Here is a 24,491-nt window from a genome sequence, read left to right as displayed (position 1 = left end):
ATATCAAATGAAAGAGGAGAGCGAGATCTTTCTAACGGTATGAATTTCGTCAAAATCTATCTCCGAATGAGAAAGTTATGGCCGAAATTAGAAAACGAATGAAAAAAAGAAGAAGAAAAAAGTGAGAAAGGATAAAACAGTTCATATAAAATATTTTAAAGTGATTTTTTTCTAATTTTGTTGACATTTTTCTAATTTCCACTTAAATGTGATGAATTTTTTATAATTAATTTATAAATAATAATATTTTTCTAATATAAATTAGGAGATTATACATTTTTATAATTTGTTTTTATTTAATTAGAATTTATGTAACTTAAATTAGTTAAATTTCATGTAATTTTAATTCTTATGAAATAAAATTTCAAAAAGTTTTAAATTAAATTGATAATTTATTAAAATAAAATTGTAATTAAATTATAATATATAAATTAAAGGGTATAAAACACATTAAAACAATTAAAAGACTAGAGTGTAGTACATTTGAGTTGGAATTATTTAATATTAAATTAATAAATAGTTTCGTAGTGTGCCGATACAAATAAGTGGGTCGGAGAAAGCCTCACCCACTGGGCCACGTCCCACAGACCACAGCTATATAAAGAGCAGTACGTAAAAGACGTTTTCTTTCCTTTCTATTTTGATTCAAACAGTGAGCCATGGCCGCTTCACCGACTCTGTCCGATGCTCAGCTGGCTCTCCTCCCTCCTCCGCCGGAATCCGAGTCTCAGATATCCTCCCTCCTCTCCGGCAAGTTCCTCTTCTCTCTCTCTCTCACCTCTTCCTCCATTTTTTGATTCCTAATCATTCTCATCTTAGACAACCGCTAAACGTTCGATTCAATCCGCTGCAGAGGTTTCGCAACAAGTTCTGGCAGCAATGGAGGACATGCTCAAGTCGGTCAGGTCAGTCTTTGATCTCCGTGAAGGTTTTCTAGGTTTAGGCGATGATGAAGGATCTGCTTAAGTTTGATTTTGCAGGGAGATTGATGAGAAATCTGGTGAGATTACGGTGGAGATTGACAAGTGCAAGGAGTCTGCGCTGGAGAAGAAGAGAGGCTTGGACGAAACCAAAGAACAAGTCGAGAAAGCTGCTTATGCCGTTTTGCAGATGCTCAACAACACCAGAGCATAGAACGCTGTAAGTTTCTTATTCTTCATCCTTATTGTGTAATTCATTATCCGAAACCGAAAAAGCATCCGAGTGTTGAATTAGTACTACTGAGTAAGTGAGTGAGATGAATCTCGTGATATATGGAGTCATTGAAATGATTGAACTCTCTGGTCTTCTGTGACCACTAGTGCTTTTTTGAGAAAGCTGACAATTAGTACCTCATTTTAAACACCAGAGTTTTGATTAATCGCGTAAACTAGATATTGATTTAGTTAACATGAGCAACAAGATCATGACTGTTTAGGAAGGTCACCTTTTAGAGCACATTGGTATACATAAAGTTTATTCGCATTATATTGAGTTCTTGTTCCTTGAAACTACTTTGATATGCAACAGAGAACACAGTCCCAGGAACCCCTTATTTTATAAAGCATTTTATTTGACAGTAGATTGATGTGTGCGTGCTATACTTGGGACGATCCCTATTTGTGTCTCCACTGATGGTGATGTTTGATGTTTCAGTTTGGTTTAGGACTTATTGTTTACTAGTTTTAGGTTGCTTAGGAAACAATGCTTTAGAATAAGAGCTAGGTTACATTGTTCAAGTTTGGTTCTAGCATAATGAATAGGTTACATTGTTAACCTCTTGTTCTTTACTCTCTTCTGTTCTCTATCTGCTACTCTTGTTTTTTTTTTTCCTATCTCTAAGGTATTAAATGGAGATATGATGTTATTAACTATTTGATGTACCTTTTTATATTTTTGTTTTTCTCTGTGGCATTCAACATGTTTGAATTCTGTGAGCATATGGGTTCCAGCCAACAGTTAATTAGATATATACAAAATAACAAGAAAGTCAAACAGAAATCATGTTTTTGAAAATTTTCCAAATTGTATCAATTTATTATGTCTTACATTTTGAGATATGGAATAACCTGCCTGATGGAAAACTCAAGGCAGCTGACTTATGATCTGTATATTTTGATTCAAGCTATTTGATATGGAAAGTTCAGGTCATTTAGCGGCTTTCTTCTCATAGTTAATTGTATAAGCTCTTCAAGTCATGTATGGTGTGTTTGAATAAACGTTTGTGAAGCTCAGACAATTGTGTAAGGAGATCAGTTTCTGGTTTCCCCTGCCAAAATCACTACAATTCTACATTTAATTTGAGCATAAAGCACCTTGGATAGGTCTTAACAAAGACATTCTCGGCTTCTTGTTTCAAACTTCATTAAAAAATCTCTTTAGTTCATTTTACAAGATTTTCCTTGAACGTTGTATGTCAACATTTACAAGCTAGCCCTAGTATGGTAATGAACTAATTGTATGTTTACATCTTTAGTATTGCAGAACTGAGTAAAGTTTGTGATGATTATCGTTCTGTCTTAATTCTGTGGTTCTACTTTGATCTTACCAACTTATTGCACTACTTGAGAAACCATTTTGTTTTCACTGTACAAGGTGGTGGGGTGTTGAAAAATACCCACACTCTCGTACAATGTCTGCAGCTTCTAGGTTTGACCATAAAAGACTAATGTAAGCCACTGCAATTAAATCCATTTTAAATAACTCACATTTGCATCATGGTTATAAGTATTTCGGGTATCTCAACTTTTCAATTGATACATTTTGTTTTCAATAACTATTGCTCCTTTCCTTGACATGATGTACACCTGATTTTGTCAGCCTGATTTACAGATTGTTTTAGCAAGCTGGAGCAAGACATGTCCATAGGAGCTGTGTATCTGATGATTCTGTTTCAAAAGAGAAAGTAACCAAAATGAGGTTGTTGTGATTGTTTTTTTTCTGCTTCATTTTTTTGGACTGGAATGTGATGCTTTGTACCACGCTAGAGATTACGTTTCTGAAATTTAATCTGTTTGTGAATTGATCAAAATATAGTGATCAATATCCCTTCACGTTTAAGTTTGGATTTTGATCCAATAGTGTCATTGAGTACATACGAAATTCTTGGTTCATCTTACCAAAAGAACACTACACTGATAACAAATAGCATCTTCATTGATATGGTTTTCATCATCCTCATTCTTTTTATTTCTTTCTCATATTTCGCAAATAAAAACATTAACAAGGCAGGCAAATAAGTGGCTAAATTCCTCTAAATGATAGAAAAGATGGGTATACGAAGAATAACAAGTCAAAAGGGTACTTGTCAATTTAGTACAGATACGGAGAAACCACACTGAGATAACTAATTGGAACTAGATTTATATCCTCAATGCAGATTAGTAAAATTAGTGGTGAAAATAAGAAGGGTTGCAAAATAATAGACCGTCTCAGAATCAGATCTCCCCGATAGGACAGATGATTAGCCTCGCCTACCGATCTTGATTCATTTAGGTGATACCAGCATGGAATATAAACATAATCATATAAGGAACATTGCTATGTGCAAAAAGAAAACAATCAAAAACATATGGAGAAAAGATTGACCAACGCGAACCAGGCAACCAACCAGGCGTAAACAGAATGGAAAAGAAAAATCCTAGAAAAATGAGACCGTGTTCAACTGCTAAACCTTCAGACTGGGGTAAAGCCTTGAGGATCTTTAATCCAAAAGCTGATGAACACAATGCATATTAAACTAAAACTGAGGAAAGTTACCCAACTTATGGCCAAATGAACATATCTTAGCTAAAGTCTTAGTAAACAATTTTTGGAACTTACAGATAATAAGTGTAATGTAAGTGGTATAAATTATTTAAGCTACATGCTACTTATGTCAATAACCTCAAATTTCAAGTTATAGGAGATCCTCGCTAGAACATCCTTGCTTAGATATAACTCCGCAGGTCAAAAGTATGACTACTTGAGAACCGTTAAGACGTAGTAACTAACACAAATGTCCATTGTAGAGTAGACAACCAGAATTTGCACCCTCCATATCTTCCCTGGTCTATATTCTGTCCGGTGATGGCTTGCCCCTGGGATGCATGCATCTCCCATCAGGTAATGTCACCAGAAATTTAGAGGAAACATGGGTTAAACCAAAATGGATCTGAATCTTTTCACCGAAAAGATAAACAGGAGTTGTGAGAAATGGATGTAAGAACCTAAAACAACCAACTTTCTGCATCTGCAATTCCAAAACCATCCAACCACGTCTGATGCATATGTAACCAAGTGAAATTATCAACTGCCTCAACCTGGTAAATCCCACAATAAATTTTCAGCAATGTTGTTACTTGATTGTATGATCTTGACAAAGTTAGTCATAGGCCAACAAAGTGTATGATGCTTTTTGAAGACAACGGAGCTCATTAACAACTTACCTGTGACTTCATTAAGACTGTAGTTAAGGAACACTGTCGCTCATTCTCTACAAAAATTAATTAATATTTCATCAATAACACTAGATGGAAAAAGCATAATGATAGAAAAGGAAAGTGACCTAAAGCAAAGCCTATATAGTTCTTAAAGCATGGGGAATTAAATTCATCATATCAATGACCAATGGAGTGTGTACCACTCAGATGAAGACCCCAATGAGGTAACCAGGAAATGACTTGACTGAGGTTAAGAACAGAAGAGAAAAATTATCAATCATTATAACAATGTAGTCGCAATCTTTTCAGACCTTTTTTGTACTTCAATTTTTTGGATCCCTTTCAGCTTAATAAACTACTAAAACAAAAGAATCCCAGATAACTTCACAATTCATGGAACGTACATACAGACTACGAGTTTCCAGGTCATCCTTTCTTTCTCAGGGTTAACCCTAACTAAGAAAATGTAGATTGCATGTTACGTGAACTTATCAAATAGACCACTTATTTCCATTCATTGTACAAACCTCATCACTGTGCCAGAATGATTATCTCACCGTTCAATTCCCATTTGTAGAACTTCACAAGCCATGTGTCCGAGCCAATTTGAGCTGATGATAGCTGATCCACCCAGGTCCAAAAACGTTTTCCTTGCTTATCTCCATACAACCTTCCCATTGCATCTATGCACTGGTGGAGAGGTAGCTCCATTCCCGAGGGATGGACACAGACACCCAACAAATGCTGGGGATATTTAAAAGAGACGGCAACCCGAATTACAGGGGCATAATTATGAGTATAACAGCAACTGAAGTATACCCAATGAATGCTGGGGATATTTAAAAGAGAAGGCAACCCGAATTACAGGGGCATACTTATGAGTATAACAGCAACTAAAGTATAAATATTGACTACCAATATAAACACTTTAGCAGATTCACTTTCAAGAAAGAAAATAGTTGGCTTACAAGATACTAAGAAAAAAGAAAGTCTGGTAAGAAGTAGGATCAGGTTGGTCCTAAGTTCAAAACCCATAAATTAAAATTAAAATCGGGTGTATTTAAAATTTAAGGTCGTTCTGTGTTTTTGCAAAAATAATTGACCTACAAAGCTTATTTCTAGAACATAAAATTGCAAAGCCCCACAAATGGCCATTTAAAGATTCTACTATAAGCATGCAGATATTAAACAGTGCTAAATAAAATAATATGCAAACTAGCAGGAATCATTCTCTATCTAGCTTTCTTCTACGATCTGATCAACTTTACCCAAAAAAAAAAGATGAACTATTTACACATTATATTTAATTGCCACAATCCAACCATCCCCTTTCTTATATTTTATTTGGCTATAATTATGTATTGATTATCTACTAATATTAACTAATGACTCTTAAATGATCATAGCATGGCAGTGGCTTTCACCACAGCATGCCAACCTTCATCATGACCAAGATACACCCTGAATTTATGAGCGTTGAGGAGTTCAGATACATCCAGATGATAATATGGGGAAGGAATATCAAATGACACTTACAAAGATTGATCTTAAGTTCTGCACATACTGCTCCGAATCCTCTATCTCCGCACATCGCCATTTCTCATACCACAGATAAAACTTTACTACTTCATAAGCAGGGCAGAAAATGTTTATTTCGCACCTATGGAAGTCTTTGATATCTCTTGGAGATACATTTGAACCTAAATGAAAATGACCAATGGCTTGTAAGATCCCAGCCGCACATCTCTCAGCTGCATGCAGTATGCGACAATTGCTCTTTGCATTTTGTGCATACCAGTGTAACAACTCTTCCTGTGCATTACCAACCTGCATATATATTGTCTTAATCAGTTCCTTTCTATGAATCATTTAACGACTTTTTTACAAACAAAGAAATGTTTGAGACCTCCACACCATGACACCATAGACTTCAGGAAGACTGAAGAGTTCGGCATCATTTCCAGAATCGCCACAAACAAGTGTATTGCAGGGCAGTTTGCCATCAATTTTGAACTTCTTAAGCAGATATGCAAGAGCTTGGCCTTTGCCAGCACCTTTCGGTAACACATCCAAAGCAATCCCACTGCTATATATTATCTTTACATCTAACTGATAAGACATATAAAATTCAGACAGATGTATTACAAAATTGGAGAGCAGATAAATGCATTTAAATAATTAAACACTTTTCTATAAAAGAAAACTAGAAAGAAAATCAGTAGTACAGTAGTACTAAAAAAGTAGCAGCAGTTCAAAATACAGTTTAGTAGGTAAGAGTATAAGACAACACTGTGGATCCTCCAGCAGCAATGTTAAGAAAACAAGAAGAGGTAAACTCACCCCACGTTTCGCCAATCGTTGTGATAGAACATTCATTATCTCAGTTGCCTTGACCTTGTCTATATAAAAGCTAACCTTGTGAGGTCGTTGCTCTGCCTCCGCCTGCAATTTATAATTGCAGATCAAATATGGAAATGCCATTTATATTTTCACACAAGCTGCAACCAAATAATCTGAATCCTCGTGAAAACCGCAAGAGTACCTGAGGAGTAAGTTGGGGAAACTTATTTGTTTCCTCAACGACAATATTTCTATCCCAATTATGATTGAGATAGTGTTGCCAGCCATCATCAGGTAGCTCACCGTAGAAAATCTCAGTTCCGACAGACATGATAGTAATATCAGGTGTCAACAAGGGTTTCTCAATCCTCAAGGGTTTGTAAGATACAGGTGATCTTCCAGTTGAAAATATAAGCAGAGAATCATGGCGATAGTATGCTTCCCATAGCGCATTGAACCGGAGAAGAGAAGCATTTCGAGGATCATCATGATCTACCTAAACAACAACAACAACAACAATAATAAATATAATAATCAGAAAAGCAGGTCCCTGATAATAAGCAGCTAAATCATACCATTGTGTAATCAAGATCTGAAACCAGCATTAGACGAGCAGGGCCACGCAGCCGAGACTCCATGAATTTCAATGACAGTACTACTGGAAAGGCGATTGTCAATGAATGCTAAGGTGGTCAGACACCAACTAGTCTAGATGGCACTAGGCATGCCTAGCATAAGATAAAAAAGAAATTTGAATATCTTTTTCTCGTATCAAATACTTAAAAACTAATAATTGATTTACTATATGACTATCTTCTTCCTCATGTTTTTAATCAACTACTGCCAATTGCAAGTTTTTATTCTAATTAGGCATTTATGGTATGTTGTGCAATGAAACTAAAGATAAATGGATATCTACCTACATGCCCGGCTAAGCAATTAGTCATAACCTATGTAGCACCGACACCGACACCGATACCGCGACACCGACACGGCACGACACCACGACACGGCAAATCTAAAAAACCTAGATTCCGACACAGCGTCGACACGGCTATTTATATATAATTTAATATATTTATTAATGCATAAAAGAAATATATAACACATGAAATAATGCATAAAAGATTCAAGTTCATTCCATTGCATAACAATTCAAAAGAAATAAATCTAAGGAAAGAAGAAAGGGAAAACGATGGGGCTGAAACAAAACTTGGGTTAATTCTGTTTTGTTTTTATGTTTTTTTAATCTAAAATGATGATGTGGCGTGTCGGTCAAAGTATCGGAAAAGTCAATATTATTGACACGCCACGTGGCTTGTCGGAGAAGTGTCGGGGAGTGTCGGTGCTACATAGGTCATAACACTGTTCCAGTCCCCACCATTGGCCTTATTAAGGTGGATGAGTATAAACTAAAATTTTGACCACGACATGCATCTCAATGGATGAACTGCTTCTCCAACCCACCCCCCCCCCCCCCCCAACAACAACAAGAAGATGTGGAAACAAAGTTGCAACTTTGCAATGCTCTATTTGCAAGGACCAGCCCCAGATTTCCCCCATCATCTGAATGTGGCCATGCAAGGCCAACCTTAGGATGATTTCTACTGAAAGTTCAGCAGAACCTCCCATAAAGGTGGACTACCCAACCTTGCAAGAACCACAAACAGTACCAGCCACACACATCAATATTCAACCCTTGGAGCCTATTGCTCTTCATAACCTCAACCACCCACGCACTAAAAATGACAGGGGCCACAGTCACTTAGATTTAAACCAAGAGAAAACATCACGAATGATGCCTCACAGTCAAAACACATTTATATCTATCAGCACATCTCCTCTCATTGGGTGCTATCCTTGTAGGAGATCGCTAGTACATTGCCTCTCTCCTAGTGTCTCGCTTTACAATACCACAAAAAGCAACAAAGAAAAATATAAAAACTAATAATAATGCAAGTTTTTCCTTGCATTCGTTGGCCTCAATGCAACCTTGTAGCAACCACCAACCTTACACGATCATAATAGGAGTCGAGTTAATACCAAGTATGGGTTTTTCTTAAATAACACAAGGCTAGATAATGTTCACATGACTCTGGGAAGAAACGGGTCTTTCCCCTAGTGTGCTTCTCTAACTAAGTAGCAGGCCACTTGGGTTCCAATAAGAATTGGTTTAAAAAAAATGTGGAATAAACTTATTTGAGTACATAAAACAGGGAAGAGGGTTTACATAAAACAAATAAAGATACTTGGTCAAAGATCTTGAGGAAATGCCCAAACTGGAGATAGTTTAGAAAACAACACACTGAGGTTGAAATAGCCTTCAGACTACAAATTCATACTTTTGAAGAAACGAAGGGTTGAAAGTTAAAAGAGTGAATTCAGTAAACCAATGCAGATTTTCCCTTTTTACGTCTTAAACAAATGTCCAACCGAAACCAAATTCCAAACTGATCAACAGGTCTAATATAATGACAGATCTTGTGGCTCAAAGATAGTGTTTCAAATCGCCTAAGCTCGTACAGCTACAAACAACAAATACATGTTGTTATGACAAGCATGCATGCATCCAAGGTTCAAGAAATAGACATGCTTCGATGAGTGTTCAAGACAACCAAAAGATTAACAGTAAGAACAATCATGAGCATCAAAAAATCACCCAAACAATAACAATAATGAGAACTGAGAAGGGGTGCTGTGCTGTACTCACCAAAAGCCGGCAAAATACTTGGTTCGTTGACTTTGAGGGGATGAAAGAAGAGGCAGAGTCGCAACTTTCTGATTTCAGGCTCCGATCTGGGCGTTCTTGACTCTTCCCTTGAGTTCACAACCAGACCGGTGTGTTCAAATCAATTGTCTTCCTGAGAGGAGGAGATACATCACGTCATACTTTATATTATCATCGTCCCAGGGGAAACGTCAATTGTGCCCCCCACATATCTATGAAAGTTCCACGTGGCTAATAGTTGGTGCAAGGTGCCGCAGCTCCTAAAAGGGAGCATTCTTGCTCTCTCTCTCTCTCTAACCAGTAGAGCAAGTGTGCATTTGTGCTACATCACATTATAAAGTAATGAGACCCAAATGCATGTTTGATGAGCATGATTAAAGCTTGTCAAATGGTTATGGTGCTATATTGTAACACTCTAGTTTGAGATGGTAGATTAATAACTGAGTTTAATTTGTTACAAATAGCACCAACTACAGGAGACTCGGAGAGAGCCCAACTCCAATTATTATTTTTTCATTACAAATACAACTTTAAGGAAAGAAATGGGTGTGGTTTCTCCCAAAATCCAGATATTTACCCCATAATTTGAGAGTATACTGACTTTGCAATTTGGTTCATCCAAATGTTAAATAACCATTTACAAATAGACATGTACATGACTGCTGCTATCATCAATTTTATCAGCAATTATACCTACAGCCTACTCGACTTTCTTGCAGAGCCCTGAATCTTTCGTGTTGGAACAAACTCCCCCTCCTGCTATTCCCCATTGTACCAGAAAGAAAATAGAGGTTTTCTAAGAGCAGCATTGCTGGAGTTCTAACAGAGGCTTGCGTCTCACAAACTTGTCATTATGCAACAGCTGCTTGGGTAATTACAACATATGACGAGCTCTTTTGTTACACTACCAAGTATCTCCTTAAGAAGATAGCTTTTCGGACTAATCGAATTGTTTCTCCATTGATTTCTTACACATTAAAACTTGTCAATACACAATCAACTGAAATGTCGCATGGAATATTCACAAGTTGTTTGTCTCCTTTAAAGAAGCTAAAGATGTGTGTCGATCTGTATCTGCCTTCACCGAGTTTAGTAATTGGAGCCTCTTCTCTTGGTGTGCTATTCTTTTATTGGCTTCAAGGATAATGAGGAGAGCAGTAATATCAGCAGGATTCACCCCACCAACTCTACTTGCCTGACCAATGGTTTGTGGTCTCACCTGAAAGCATATGCTATGTTGATTACGACCGGATAAAATAATGAGATTGCAGAATCAACTCAAATGATAAATAAATAAATAAAGAAACAAACAAAAACATGTATCCTTTGATGCATGCTGATGCCGTAGGAACAGATGTAGACACCAACACCACCCACCTAACAAAATTAAGGTATTATCTTTCTTCTGAGAGTCGGCAAGGGAGCTGCTTGAAAATGGGCTAGTTTGGAGACTTAAGATTCTTTCATCCAATTGCACCATTAGGATTCACGAACAGACGTGAAAATGGCAAAGCCACCTTATAGAGGCTTCAATTTTCATTTCCAATCTGTACAACACCCAACCCCCCACGCCACTACCTCGCAATCCCATTGAAAGAAGGAAATCAATTTCTAGAGGTACTTTCCCCAGTTTCTCTCAGCAGCCCCAAACCCAACCGAAGGATCCTATAAGACTCATAGGCACTACGGCATGTTCACTAACATATATGAAAAAGAATCAGAAGAGATTCTAAATAGAAAAGAAGATAAACAAGATTGTGCGTTCCACTTTTGAAAACCAATTTAGCATTTTATGGTGAACAAGGTATCCCCCATATTTCCTTACTAGAAAAGGAGAAAAATTCTTATTTTATTTCTGTATTCCACTTTTTAAGCAACAGGTCATTGAACACATGCTCACCCTATTTTCTACTTCTGAAATGAAAAAAAAAAAACATGAAAATGGGGAATTTATTATCTCCATCTCTAATATCCCCGAAAAAGTTTCCTCATATGCAAGCAAAAGGAGAATTAATTGATGGAATCAGTCACCTAAAAAAGTTAGATGGAGTAGAGAGCAAAGGGAATAATCTTGGGAGACAAAGTGATACATTGGCGTTTCATTTGACCTCATGCTCTTCAAACTTTGTTGGACCTAATTATTAATTTCAAGCTGACGTCATGACTTTATGTGTGGGTTGTCGATAATTTTATGAATATCAGATCTACTTCCTGTCAAGTTCATCCTCCCTACAGTGTTGAAGGAAATTCTTTAAAATTGAATTACATGTCATGATGTCAAGAGTTAGTAGACCCGGTGTAGTTTCCTCAAGTGTTAAATATACAACTCTTCTAAGGCAATTTAAATTTTGAAGATAGTCTTGAATCTTTGTCCATACTTCCTCTTCCATTTTTTTTTCTCACCCTGATTATGTACAAATATCACAATATAGAGATCTTTTTCTTACCACTAAAATTCATGCCATCTAAACCCGGTCTGTATTCAGAACCAGCACCTATCTCACTTTGTCCCACATCAATGCATTCTCTTAACCTCAACAATTTTATTTTCTCGAGGGATGACTAAGAGGTACATAAGAAGTCTAAAATCCTATCTTTCAGCTTCATGCTTCTGCTGATTCATCTAACAGTCATGAGTCTGTAGTGAAGACTTTCAAATCGACAGTTTGATTTCTGTTTTAGTGTGATATTCAAAATACTCTTTCTTCAAGATACAAGTTGTCCATCCATTGATTTAAAAGTCCACTTTTAGTCCTCATTTTATTTATCACATTTTGGAAGTATAAACCTTCTACCAAAGCACCACAACAGAACATCCTGAGTTCTGGACTTGTGTACAGAGATCAAGCCAAACCAAAATTAAAAAATTAATAAAAATAAACAAATAAATACCGTACACACCTTTGAGAGTTTCTCGCGTGCTTCAAGAGACAATGTTGTTATCGCATTGTAATCCAAGTCCTCTGGAAGTCGTTTATGTTGTTGATGGACCATCTATGTAGAACATGAGTTGGACAATATGAGATATACAGCCTTAAATGCCAAACATAGAGTTAAGATTGACAGCCGCAAAATATATCTATTCCACCTGTTGGAGTTGGTTCTGCTGGCGGACAATGAAGCCCTCATACTTGATGTCAATCTCCACGCATTCTTTTTCAACTTTAGACAACATTTCATTCCCATAACCATGCTTGTCAAGAACTTTATAATCTATATGTGGTTTCTTCAGAAGACTCTCCAGAGTTGAGAAGTCTTTTACTGGCTGACTTGAAAGACTAGTAACATGAGCGGACAGATCTCCCCCTGGAAAAAAAAATACAAGAACAACTTACAATATAAGTTATATGTCCCAGATTATATTATTATACCTGTTGGAAAAATACTTTGCTATGATGAGCATCGCCAAGTGACTCAAAGTAAAAAATCAACAGTGTTCTGATAAGAAACAAAGAGAGAAAAAATATTGCTCCCTCTGCTCTATGTGGATTTCTTTTGTAAATTCCCTTTTGATGGAACTTTACAAGTTCAAATTTTAAGGTCGGCTATATACCACAGGATTGTCACAAAAAAGGGGACCTAAGGTTATGCGAAAGCAATACTACTTGGATTGCAGAGATGTCAGAAGTGTATCATTGAATTGAATGTTTATCTGCTTCAATATGAAACATAATATATAAACCTGAGATTCGAACACTTTTTAATCGCTTCTTCTCTTCTGAAATTCGAGCTTGCTTGTCTTCGTAGAGTTTCCAACGTCTATCATTTATTAACCCAATTTCACGGCCCAACGGGGTCAAACGGCTATCTGCGTTGTCAGATCGAAGAAGTAGCCGGTGTTCAGAGCGGCTGGAAAAGTAAAGAAAGTAATTATTTTCTACCACAATTCATTTGCTTATTTTCTGCAATGAAACTTTATTTATGCTGATAAGCAGAGTTCATGCTATCATTTCTAATTTTCTACCACAATATCATCAATTATGTAAAATAATGTTGTAACAAAGTTTCTAATTTTTATTAGGCCTCATGATTCACAAAAGGAAGATAATTACAATACAGTGGATCATGAATCTGTTATGTTCAGAAAAGCTACAGCCGCAAAGACAAGCAGACAAAGAAGATACACAAAAGCAATATCCCCAGAGTCAGAATAAGTTGAAGCCTACCAACAAGCCAAGAATTGAAAAATGTACTAGAGATTATCCAGCTCCTCCTAAGTATCACAGCACAACGCACAAAGCTTGACAATGTTTGCAACAATTAAGCCAATAGAAACTAATCTAAGAAATACCCATTGAAAATTAGCTCCTCAAACTCATTCTAGAGCCAAGATAACTCATTTTTTAATATATGATATACCATAATTTCACTTCTCGTCATTCTCTTTCAAGCAAAACTACCACCCGCCTTCCCAATCCTGAACCCAAGTGTTATATTTTTTTCAATGACATTGTCGTTGTCAAGTCACATACCTAGTCACCACTTGGCTATCACCGACAATCAAATAGGAGGTCACTAATCTATTGGAGGGCAGTGATAGTAAAGAAGATTGTTCAATATCTAAATAGTATCCATGGCAATGAGAAAAAATAAATAAATAAAGGCATGGGCTATTTAAAAAAAACTGTTTATGAGCTGTCTAATAAACACTATTAGCCCTTGATGTGAGCGGAATAATAAGAAACTAATTGTAAAGCCCTCTTCACATCCCATTAGGAGCATGCTCCATCAGCCTCCCTTTCACAAACATTTTTTAGCGTAAGTTTGCATACCCACTTAGACAAATGTCACCGATATATATTGTTGATGGTATCTTGCAAAAAAACAAATATACTTTGCAGCCTTTTCATTAGTAGTCCCACTTATAAAATTAAGGATGAACAGAGCAAGGATCTTATATTATTTTGGATAACATATGAGATCATTACCTTGTTAACATCCGGTAAGGCTCTCGAAGGTCCTTGGTGACCAGATCATCAATTAATGTGCCTATATAGCTGCTTTCTCTCTCGAGAACAATGAGGGACTTACCATCTGCATGCCTCGCAGCATTAATACCAGAAACAATGCCCTTCAATAATGAACAAATAGAAGAAACTTTTTAGAAAAGAGAGCAGGAATGATACCAAAACACAAAATTTACAGATTAAACACTGTGATTCGAATTTCCCAGGGCCATTACATTGCAAGCTTAAATAGATTGTATATACAATGTATGAACTAACAAAAAAAAGGGATACACTAAATCATTACCTGGGCTGCAGCCTCTTCATAGCCTGTAGTTCCATTTATTTGACCAGAAAAGAAAAGCCCACCAAATTTCTTTGTCATAAGAGAGCGAGAACATTGATGAGCAGGCAGGTAGTCGTACTCTACAGCATAAGCAGGCCTCAGCATTGAACAGTTTTCAAGTCCAGGTAAAGTCCTCAGGAGTGGTAATTGTAGTCTCTCTGGTAAGCCAGTTGAGAAACCCTGTTCGACAAGGAATTCCAAAATAGGGAAATGTTTTAAACGAAGCATCAATTTGACACATAGATTATAACTAGAGTCTGGTTTTTGCTGATCCATCAAGAACTATAAGCAGATTTGACTATAGCTTTGGCAAATTTAAGTTGCAATTATATATGCATATTTCTTCAGGCCAAAGCCTTTTCTCTTTACATCCACAGAATAAATTGCTGATATAATAAGAGGAAAGGCTGAGGAGATCCATTCATGTCAGTTTTCATTTTATATCTTCTCCTAATTTGAGAAGAAAGAACAGAAAAAAAATAGAAAATAAAGGAGTGAAGGGGAAATGAGACTGCTAGCATACCTGCACATAAAGCTCAGGCACATTTCGGCCTTCTGGTTCAAGAAAAATTTGATGCGACTCTTTATCCTTAAACCGGACAATCTAACAAAGAATAAGGCCACAACATATAAGGAAATTTCTTGTGGTGGAAAATTAAATATCAATACATGCTGCTCTTAGGAAAATAACTAACAAGAGAAGTATTCAATATTGTAGAAAAACTGCTGAGTGTGAATGCTAATTTTTTATAAAAAAAAGTTTAACTAAAAGAAAAAACAAATAAAGAGTACTTTGCCAACTATTATTTGCTTTACTTTTAAACAAATTCCATAAGGAGAGGATGGATTAAGAACTATTCATACAGTGAGCATAACAAATTTCATTTAAACGATTGTGCTTTATGAGAATTCACATTTGCAATGGCCCCTCATCTTTATACATGTCACCGACTGGCTCAGTCATATATCCTAATAGTGGATTGTCATCTTTTAAAGTACTACATGCACTCTGCGCTTGCGACTTGGTCTCTTTATCTGTTATATTTAACTCTTAAATTGAATGCAAATTAGGGAAAGTAGCATAAGTGGATAAGGAAGTAAATTTAAACCCTTGTTATATATATAACCATCCTATACATTTATTCCTTAACTTATTATATTTTTCTTCCACTTATGAAAGAGAGGCGTTTCACAGGTTTTGGAATGTTTGCAAACACCCAAGCTTTCACATAAATGTGTCAAAATTATATGATGTTACCAAACTTGGAGAAAATATAAGTCACTTGGCAGAGAAGCTATAGATTAAAGAGGACATTTCTTGTATCATAATATAGGACTCATTCCTTGGCAGCACATAGTGCAGGCAAAACAATGTATTTCTGATATTACTTGACTTTCAACTAACCTTATCCTCAATTGAAGGACAATATCTAGGCCCCTTCGCCTCAATCCATCCTCCATAAGTGGGAGTTTCGTGCAAGTTCTCTCTGATTAGTTGGTGAGTGCTCTTTGTTGTACGAGTCAGATAGCAGCACATTTGTTCCCTTTCAACATGGAAATCACAATCAAAACTAAACCAGCCAACCTGTTAAAGTATTAATCAACAGATCAGGTTTAAACAAACTTCCCATAGCAACAGCCGAGTCTATATTCAATATACTAACCCCAAACATAAAAAGGAAACATATATAAACATATATAAGTTTGAGGTACAAAGTACAAGAGTGAAATAACAGAGACACTAGCAGCACTGACAAAAAGAAAACTATATAGAACCGTAATCTTACACTTAAGGTGGCCATTTCATGGATGCTTTCCATTCTAAAGCAAAGCTGACAAGAAACAATTCACAAAAGAGAACACCCAACCCACCACATGCAACTTTCTTTTCAGAAAAAATAAAAACTTCAAGTTACCCAAATAGGTTTTCTTTCTTGCTTGTTTTTTCCCAGACCCTTAATGGCATGCTTAGCAACTCAAAACACCCTCATGTAATCACCCAGTTGCATAGGCTTCCTTCAACAGTTCACACTAAAATCAAAGGGTAAGACTACATGATCAACAGTGAATTTCATATATACACCATTGAGGACAATAATTACTAATTAGAATACATTTTTCATCGTTTGTTTTTTTTCTTTTTAAATTTCATCCCAAGTATTGCTGAAACTACCTTAGGAGGAACCTCTTTCAGCCATAAAATTATAAAAGAGTAAAAATGTTATGCATAAAGTTGCCAGAATTCCCTACTTTCAAATATAATCACCCCCGAACAAAATAGTAATAACAATACAAACAATTTTCAATCTTAATGACAGTATGCTTGATTCCCACAAAATCTTAATGACAATTTTCAACCCCCACATCATGTTGCCAATCATTATATGCAAAATAAAAATCTCAAGCATCTAACTCCAACAACTTATTCCCACAAAATCCGTGTTTTTCAACTTTTTCCCCTAATGCCCACCACCACCTTACAGCATCCCAAGAAAGATAAAAAGCCTGACAATTATCTTTTGATGGTATCGTATTTGATCCTCAACAGAGTGTGTGGTATCCTGACCACTATCCACACCTCCATACAAAACACTATGACACAATGACGATTTCCTCTCGTTTTTTTAAGCCAAACAATAACAATTTCTTCACACCAGAAAGTAGAAATCAATCAGTGCCCAAAAACTTTGTCATCCTCACTCCTAGGTCATAGATTCCTAACAGTCAATGTGAGTTATAAAAAAAATAATAAATAAATAAATAACCTGAAACATGATCCTGAGTTCCAGGCAGAAACCAGTGATTAATTAAATCTGCTACTGCCTACCATGACCTGAAACCCTTAGTCCTACAATGTTTTGTTGAATTAGACCCAAACCTTGAAAAAACTCCCAAGATTAAAACTAGAACTATTCCCCAAGTTGTGCCAATAAATTACACCAGGAAATAGCCTTCTTTTATGCATACAGTTCCTACCTCAAGTTAGTAACCAAGCATAATGTCTGATGGATACAGCTCTGAAGTTGAGGAAAGGTACCTAAACCTAACTAAGTTAAAAGAGCCAACTCACTAAAAATTACACTGCCCATCCTCTAAGTAAGGCATGCTTAGGTGATCCATGTATGCAATGTAAATATATCTACTTAACCAATGTTAAGAAGCTGGATGCAAAGTTATATCACATGAATAATAACAAAAATGATATATTATTGTTTTAGGCATGTGCTTGTGTTTACTAGAGTATGAAGCATGACATCAAGTACTGTAAAAGCATAACTGAACCTACATAGGGGATTAAATAGAAGGACCTCTTCGTCACCATGTTGTGGTTCCAATCCAGAATAATCAACAGTGCGGCGGTCAACACGTGCTGGAGTTCCGGTCTTTAATCTGTCAGTTTCGAATCCAAGTTTCTGTAAATTCTCAGTGAGTCCAAGTGAAGCTGATTCCCCAGCTCTTCCTGCAGGCATAGAAGTTCTACCAACCCAAATTTTACCACTCATAAATGTGCCTGTCGTGAGGATGACTGAAGGAGCATAAAAGTTCATCCCAAAAAATGTTTGTACACCTTCTATGTCGTCATTCTTTCCTAACAAGATATTTGTGACCATCGCCTCCCTAATATAAAGGTTCGGAGTGCTGTAAAACAAAAAAAACAAAATCAAACTAGTTGACAGATTGAAAGGAACAGCAGCCCAAACAATGTTAAGAAACAAGAAAATAACTTAAATAAACAATCAAAAAATGGAATCTTCAATTTATTTTCAACTGAAAATGCTTCTGTGTTATAGACCAAAAGTTGGGCTAATGAAATCAGTTCATATTTTAGATAGCACCACTACAGATGTATAACAGCAGTACCCCTTCATCTCACACATTATAACCCTAAAATCCAGAGGAGAACGAAAAAGAGCGAGAGCGAGAGAGAGAGAGAGAGAGAGAGAGAGAGATCCAGGAGCATCCAGCAGACTCCTAAATTAAATTGGGAGCTTATTGCCATTTATTGTTGTTTCAAGTCTTTTAACATTCTTGCTGGTTTCTCATTTATATAGGCTTTTAATAGGAATAAAGTTACATAGTATATATAGCCGTGTTCGGAGTCTTTGTAATCAGTTTTGTTTCAGATCATTTTTAATAGCATATAAACAGTTTCATTGGGAATACTTTGCCCAGAAATCCTAATTTAATTTAGGGGAGAGAGAGAGAGAGAGAGAGAGAGAGAGAGAGAACATAAATTAAAAAAGGCGTAAACAGTCAACTATCAGTAGAAGAAAATTGGAAATGAATGTGATAGACATAGCTTTCCATGAACTAGATGCTTTTTAAGAAAAAAGGGTGAAAATATAAATTTATAACCTTAAGAATTTCTACTACTACCAGTGAAAATGGACACAAGCAAGAATCAAACAGAATCAAGCAGAATCATTCAACTGACACTTGCCTCTCAACTATTTCTTTCATTTGCATAGCATATTCCCGTTTATCGGTTTGTGCACGCAATGCCCGTACAGCAGGACCCCTTGAGGTATTTAGAATACGCTTTTGTAAATAGCACCTAGGCATCAAAAATAAAGGTCAGAAAAAGTTGCAAAAATAGAACTTCAAGGGAAAAAAAATGGAAGTGTACAGATGGTAAGAACCAAAATATTAAATGCTAAAGTGGGAAATAGCAACAAGCAGAAACCATGTGGACATGCAGAAAAAATTTTAGTATGCAAAGTAGGTCAATCATGAAGCAGGTATGATTTTGGTCCAAGTAACCCAATCACCCTAGGCTGCTCAATTGTTTGTAAGTTTGGTTTTAACAGTCCAATACTTTTCTTTAAAAAATTGTAACTGATACTGTTCATTTTAGGGAAGCCTACACCCAAACACCACTTCTCCCATAATAAAGTTCGATTTTTTACCCTACCCAAACAAACCCGTATCCCTACTTAATTTATCATAAAGGACCCCCTTAGCTTCCACAGGATAAGTTGTAAATTACAAAGTAGAGGAATAGATGTCTGCTAATGTATCTAGGAGAATTAGTATGACACAGCGAATTCAATAAGTTAAAGCAGACCTCTCCAACAATAGAAAATATAACAGAATAAATTACTGTATAAAAGGTCCATCCTTAAACTTTGAAACTACCAACACCAAAAGGGGCGACCCTAGCCCGCAGTAGATCCACCTTTTCTCTCTTCTCCCCCCCCCCCCCCCAAAAGAACAAGTTAGTCAACAAGTTAGTGAATCGGTCAACAAGTTAGTCAGAGAAACAGAACAAGCACAGCAAACCAAGAGAAACAATCACAAAGAAAAGAACACAAGAACACAAATTTAAAGTGGTTCAGCAAATAGCTTTGCCTACATCCACCGGACAGAAACACACTTCCACTATATTAATAATGGGTACACAAGAAAGACTAAGAAAACAAGGACTCTCTTCTCTTCCTATCTTTCTCCTCTCTGCCATCTCTCACCCTCTAACCGAGAATGGAACATACTATGCTCTTTCTCTCTGTGATGCCTAAACCTAGAGCATAACCCCTCCTTATATAGCCATAAGGACAAACATGTTTCCTCACCAAATAGGAATCATATTCCTAATAGTGGTAGGCTGTAAAGCCTCCTCCTTCTACAAGTAAACCATCATCAATAAGGATTCTATATCCTTACCGGAACACCATACTCTAAGAAACCATTTTAGAAAAAACACATGGCTAGAAAACCCAACAATCTCCCCCTCCAGACCATGAGGGAGGTACACCGGCGCGACTTCATCACCGAGAGTCCGCCCAAGCTGACTTGATGCAGAACTATGTGGTTGGAGCATGCAGCTCCCCCTGATCAGGCTCCCCCTGATCGAACAACTCATCACCATGTCCCTGTTGGTTAAACAACTCTTGACCATCTTCACCCTGGTCAGAAAACCCATTGGAAAAGGACATTTGGGACCACTTTTCCAGAACGCCTTTCTTCCTTATATGGCCGTCACCATGACGCCGTATGTCCGAAGAAGTATCACCCATTGCACTCAAGTCATCTTTATACACCAAGCTATGTGTCTTGTACAAGGAACGACAAAACTCTCCACTAGCAACGTCCAACGATCGATTCGTAAGCTTCCACTTCCCATCACCAATAAACTGGTGGAAACCTTGCCTGTCAAGAGCACTTGCAGACAGTATGTTGACACGTAGATCCGGAACGTGTTTCACATCCTTCAATGTCATATGGTAACCCAGATTAGTCTCTATGCAAATATCTCTTATTCCCGAAATCTTGGAGTAGCTTGAATTGCCCATCTTTAACATCCCAAAGCCACCTGCCTTGTATGTAGAAAAGAGCTCCAAGTTGGAACTAACATGACAACTTGCACCCGTATCCACGAACCAATCATGACCCTTGTCACCCACATATAGACATTCTTGTAAAGTAAGAAGCTCATCCGAAACATCTGAAATACAAGCAATATAGCCATTATCTTCACAACCTTGGTACTTGCCTTTTTTCTTGTTTTGTTTCCACTTTCGACACATCCGCTTCATGTGGCCCTTCTCGCCACAATAGTGACAATCACCCGAATTCTTGCATTTACCCTTCACATAAAGGGCTCTTGCGTGCTCATTGTATGTGCCAACACTTTTTCTTCTTTGTTCTTCGTTAAGCATGTTATCCTTCACGGTATCCATAGACAATACACCATTAGACGCAGAATTACTCAAGGTCACCACGAAAGTTTCCCAACTATCCGGCAAAGTTCATAGCAGCAGCAATGCGAGTAGCTCATCATCAACCTTCATACCCATTGTCGACAACTGGTTGGTCACATTCTGGAAATTGTTCAAGTGCACAGCCACACTAGTATCATCATCAAACTTCATGTTGACCATCTCTTTGATAAGGAATGTTTTTTTTCGCAGCGGTCTTCTTCTCAAAGAGGGACTCCAATATCTTCCAGAGTTCTTCCGCATCAGTTTCTTTCGACACATGGTGAAAAACGCTATCATCAACCCATTGCCTTATCGTACCAACTGCTTTCCGGTGCAACTTTCGCCACTTCTCATCAGTCATATTGGTTGGCTTTGCAACCACACCCTCTATGGCCTCATGCATATCCCTACAATACAGGATATCCTCCATTATTGGCTTCCACGTCACCCAATTCTTGTGGGTGAGTTTGATCATTGTGCCTTTCACATCATCATTCATTCTGACAATACCGATTCAGCCGAACCCAACCTTCAACCAGGCTCTGATACCACTTGTAGTGAATCGGTCAACAAGTTAGTCAGAGAAACAGAACAACCACAGCAAACCAAAAGAAACAACCACAAAGAAAAGAACACAAAAACACAAATTTAAAGTGGTTCAGCAAATAGCTTTGCCTACATCCACCGGACAGAAACACACTTCCACTATATTAATAATGGGTACACAAGAAAGACTAAGAAAACAAGAACTCTCTTCTCTTCCTATCTTTCTCCTCTCTGCCCTCTCTCACCCTCTAACCGAGAATGCTCTTTGTCTCTGTGATGCCTAAACCTAGAGCATAACCCCTCCTTATATAGCCATAAGGACAAACATGTTTCCTCACCAAATAGGAATCATATTCCTAATAGTGGTAGGCTGTAAAGCCTCCTCCTTCTACAAGTAAACCATCATCAATAAGGATTCTATATCCTTACCGGAACACCATACTCTAAGAAACCATCTTAGGAAAAACACATGGGCTAGAAAACCCAACACTCAAATCACCCAACAGCTAGTGATAATATGTAATTTCTGATGATGATCCCAATCTTAATATTTATTTTTGTTTATTCTTTTTCCAATTTGGTAATGAAATTTGTTTATCTCGGGGATCTAATCTGTTTTTTCCTTTTTTTATTTTTTCCAAAGACACAATTTTTATCATCTCTAGTAGAAACTAAAGAGCTAAAGTGACAATTACTCCAAGAAAATACTTATATCTTCAGATCTCATGATAATCTTGGAATTCATGACACCTTTATTAGAATATTTATAAGATATGGATACCCTAAATCAAAACAAGCACCACGTTCAATTATACATTTCATTTTCAATCCAATCGGCTGCACTATGATCAATTCAAAGTCACAATTTCATTCAAAACATGTACATATGAACAAGACTACTCCTAAAGCTTCTCGACAGAGAACTTTACCTGCATATATAAACAATTTAAACTTACCGATCAGCAATCTTGCCGATTTCCCCACCAATAGCATCAACTTCATGCACAAGTTGTGATTTTGCCGGTCCGCCTACTGCTGGGTTGCAAGGCTGTTTCAAATTATTAACGTCCATCAGGTATACGAATAAGTTGCATGTGACTCTGCATAATGATAAAGTCTAGCAGATATCATATCTGATCAACTGAAGATTCTAAATGTACATGTCTAATGAAAGTAGAGGACTTGGAAATTGAAAAGGACACATGCATAATGTTGAGAGAGAAAGACAAGGTGCAAACCTGCCACGCAATTCGATCGATATTGAGCGTGAGGAGAAGAGTTCTTGCCCCTAAACGGGCCGATGCGAGGGCGGCTTCACAGCCCGCATGCCCTCCTCCAACCACAATGACGTCGTATCTTTCATCATCTAGTCCATGACTATTCCCAGAACTACTCAAGTCTGCAAAGTTACACTCAAGGTAAATGAATAGTAAAAGATTCCATGTATATTCTCCGATTCGGGCGGAATAGATATACCTGGAGAAACTGAAGCGGCAACGGTGAATCGTCGGGAGAGGTTGCAGCCGAAGGAAACTCTGGGGCGGCGGAAAGGCAGCAGATTGGGAAGGATGGGAGAGAGAAGAGGAGGTTTGGAGAAAGGCAAGTGGCGAGCGAGGCGGGAGAGATGAAGGGTCAGTGCAGGTAGTGCTGCCATTGCTCTCTTATAACCCAGATCGAAGCAAACCCAAAATCGCTGTGTTGGCTGGGCTGATGAGGCTCGTAAGACGTGAGGGAATGGCAGACATGCGAGGAAGGTCGCGCTCAAGTGTTGCAGCAGCCAGGCTCGGCCTTCAAAAAGGTCTGCCTCATCTTCAAATCCCCGCCGCTTTAACCATTTCCCCTTTAGAACTCATGTTTGTAATTCTATCGATTTTAACCCTATTTTTAGGATTATTTTCGTCTTATATGCTGCCAACAATCTCACACACAGACCCAGTGACCAGCACAAGGCCGATACTCACCCCCATATTAACTACATGTGAAGTTTGGGTATAGAGTTTTATATAAAAGGACTCGACATTAGTGTATGTGTGATATATATCATTCTTTATTTCTTTATTTTGAGGTAAGGGCCGGTGTGGATGTCACAAAACTTTCATTTATGAAACGAGTGAATACAAAGGGAGAGACATAAAGCCTAAATCCCAAACAATCAGTAACGAGAGAACAATCTGACTAACAGGAGCCTCCCCTAATCATATGTATTCAAACATGCACTAACTAGCAAGGGCTGAACCTCACATCTGAGCAACACTATTTGCTTTACAAAAGTGACATATTGGAAAGTTAAACCTCATAGTGTTTGCACAACCAACCAAACACCTAAAGAGCATTAGAAACAAATAAGATCACTCTCTCAATATGTTGTCGACAAGACAACCATCTATCGACACTGCGTTTTATCCTGCCACTAGGAGATTGCGACCATTTGACCATATCAGGAACTCGCCGACATCTAGGCTAGATTGGGCACACAAGGTGCATAAA

At 37.4% G+C, this 24,491-nt stretch overlaps 3 protein-coding genes across 5 annotated transcripts; 1 reads left to right on the top strand and 2 right to left on the bottom strand.

Annotated features, from left to right (window-relative positions):
- The first annotated feature begins 612 nt into the window (after positions 1-612).
- LOC126802791 (uncharacterized) lies at positions 613-3,110 on the top strand. The gene is made up of 4 exons (XM_050530495.1): positions 613-750; positions 854-905; positions 981-1,140; positions 2,812-3,110. The coding sequence occupies exons 1-3, from the start codon at positions 660-662 to the stop codon at positions 1,132-1,134; spliced, it is 297 nt and encodes a 98-aa protein (XP_050386452.1). The 5' UTR covers positions 613-659; the 3' UTR covers positions 1,135-1,140; positions 2,812-3,110.
- A 323-nt stretch (positions 3,111-3,433) lies between these two features.
- LOC126801603 (sucrose-phosphatase 2-like) lies at positions 3,434-9,697 on the bottom strand. 3 transcript variants are annotated; one of them, XM_050529015.1, is made up of 9 exons: positions 9,451-9,669; positions 7,316-7,398; positions 6,943-7,236; positions 6,741-6,842; positions 6,315-6,509; positions 5,937-6,227; positions 4,958-5,144; positions 4,407-4,453; positions 3,434-4,280 (listed from the first exon to the last, which is right to left on the bottom strand). In XM_050529015.1, exons 2-9 carry the CDS (start codon positions 7,376-7,378, stop codon positions 4,188-4,190), a joined length of 1,272 nt encoding a protein of 423 aa, XP_050384972.1. In that variant the 5' UTR covers positions 7,379-7,398; positions 9,451-9,669; the 3' UTR covers positions 3,434-4,187. The 3 variants fall into 3 exon arrangements, with proteins under 3 accessions (XP_050384972.1, XP_050384971.1, XP_050384973.1); XM_050529014.1 differs by having other exon boundaries at positions 3,436-4,280; positions 7,316-7,468; positions 9,451-9,658; XM_050529016.1 differs by lacking the exons at positions 3,434-4,280; positions 4,407-4,453 and adding an exon at positions 4,463-4,644 and having other exon boundaries at positions 7,316-7,468; positions 9,451-9,697.
- Positions 9,698-10,280: 583 nt separating this feature from the next.
- On the bottom strand, positions 10,281-23,842 carry LOC126801555 (uncharacterized). Its single transcript, XM_050528939.1, has 13 exons — positions 23,481-23,842; positions 23,243-23,403; positions 22,961-23,052; positions 19,202-19,315; positions 18,069-18,399; positions 16,166-16,345; positions 15,284-15,364; positions 14,722-14,940; positions 14,397-14,539; positions 13,151-13,317; positions 12,557-12,774; positions 12,370-12,462; positions 10,281-10,687 (listed from the first exon to the last, which is right to left on the bottom strand). The coding sequence occupies exons 1-13, from the start codon at positions 23,656-23,658 to the stop codon at positions 10,490-10,492; spliced, it is 2,175 nt and encodes a 724-aa protein (XP_050384896.1). The 5' UTR covers positions 23,659-23,842; the 3' UTR covers positions 10,281-10,489.
- Between the last annotated feature and the right edge of the window lie 649 nt (positions 23,843-24,491).

This window comes from Argentina anserina, chromosome 7, assembly GCF_933775445.1.
Source record: "Argentina anserina chromosome 7, drPotAnse1.1, whole genome shotgun sequence".
In the NCBI taxonomy this organism is placed as follows: Eukaryota; Viridiplantae; Streptophyta; class Magnoliopsida; order Rosales; family Rosaceae; genus Argentina; species Argentina anserina.
This window is presented reverse-complemented; position numbering and strand designations above follow the sequence as displayed.

Bases quoted from the DNA above. Each gene is read 5' to 3' on its own strand.
- LOC126801555 (XM_050528939.1), bottom strand. From the start codon at position 23,658: ATGGCAGCACTACCTGCACTGACCCTTCATCTCTCCCGCCTCGCTCGC. The intron at 19,316-22,960 runs GTAAGTTTAAAT...TTTGATGCCTAG, and splicing joins ATCGGCAAGATTGCTGATCG to GTGCTATTTACAAAAGCGTA. The intron at 12,775-13,150 runs GTTTATATATTA...TTTTTTTTCCAG, and splicing joins AAAAAGTGTTCGAATCTCAG to GGGGAGATCTGTCCGCTCAT.
- LOC126801603 (XM_050529015.1), bottom strand. From the start codon at position 7,378: ATGGAGTCTCGGCTGCGTGGCCCTGCTCGTCTAATGCTGGTTTCAGAT. The intron at 6,843-6,942 runs GTACTCTTGCGG...TATAAATTGCAG, and splicing joins TTCCCCAACTTACTCCTCAG to GCGGAGGCAGAGCAACGACC. The intron at 5,145-5,936 runs GTAAGTGTCATT...AAATATCCCCAG, and splicing joins AGAACTTAAGATCAATCTTT to CATTTGTTGGGTGTCTGTGT.
- LOC126802791 (XM_050530495.1), top strand. From the start codon at position 660: ATGGCCGCTTCACCGACTCTGTCCGATGCTCAGCTGGCTCTCCTCCCT. The intron at 751-853 runs GCAAGTTCCTCT...AATCCGCTGCAG, and splicing joins GATATCCTCCCTCCTCTCCG to AGGTTTCGCAACAAGTTCTG. The intron at 906-980 runs GTCAGTCTTTGA...TTGATTTTGCAG, and splicing joins GACATGCTCAAGTCGGTCAG to GGAGATTGATGAGAAATCTG.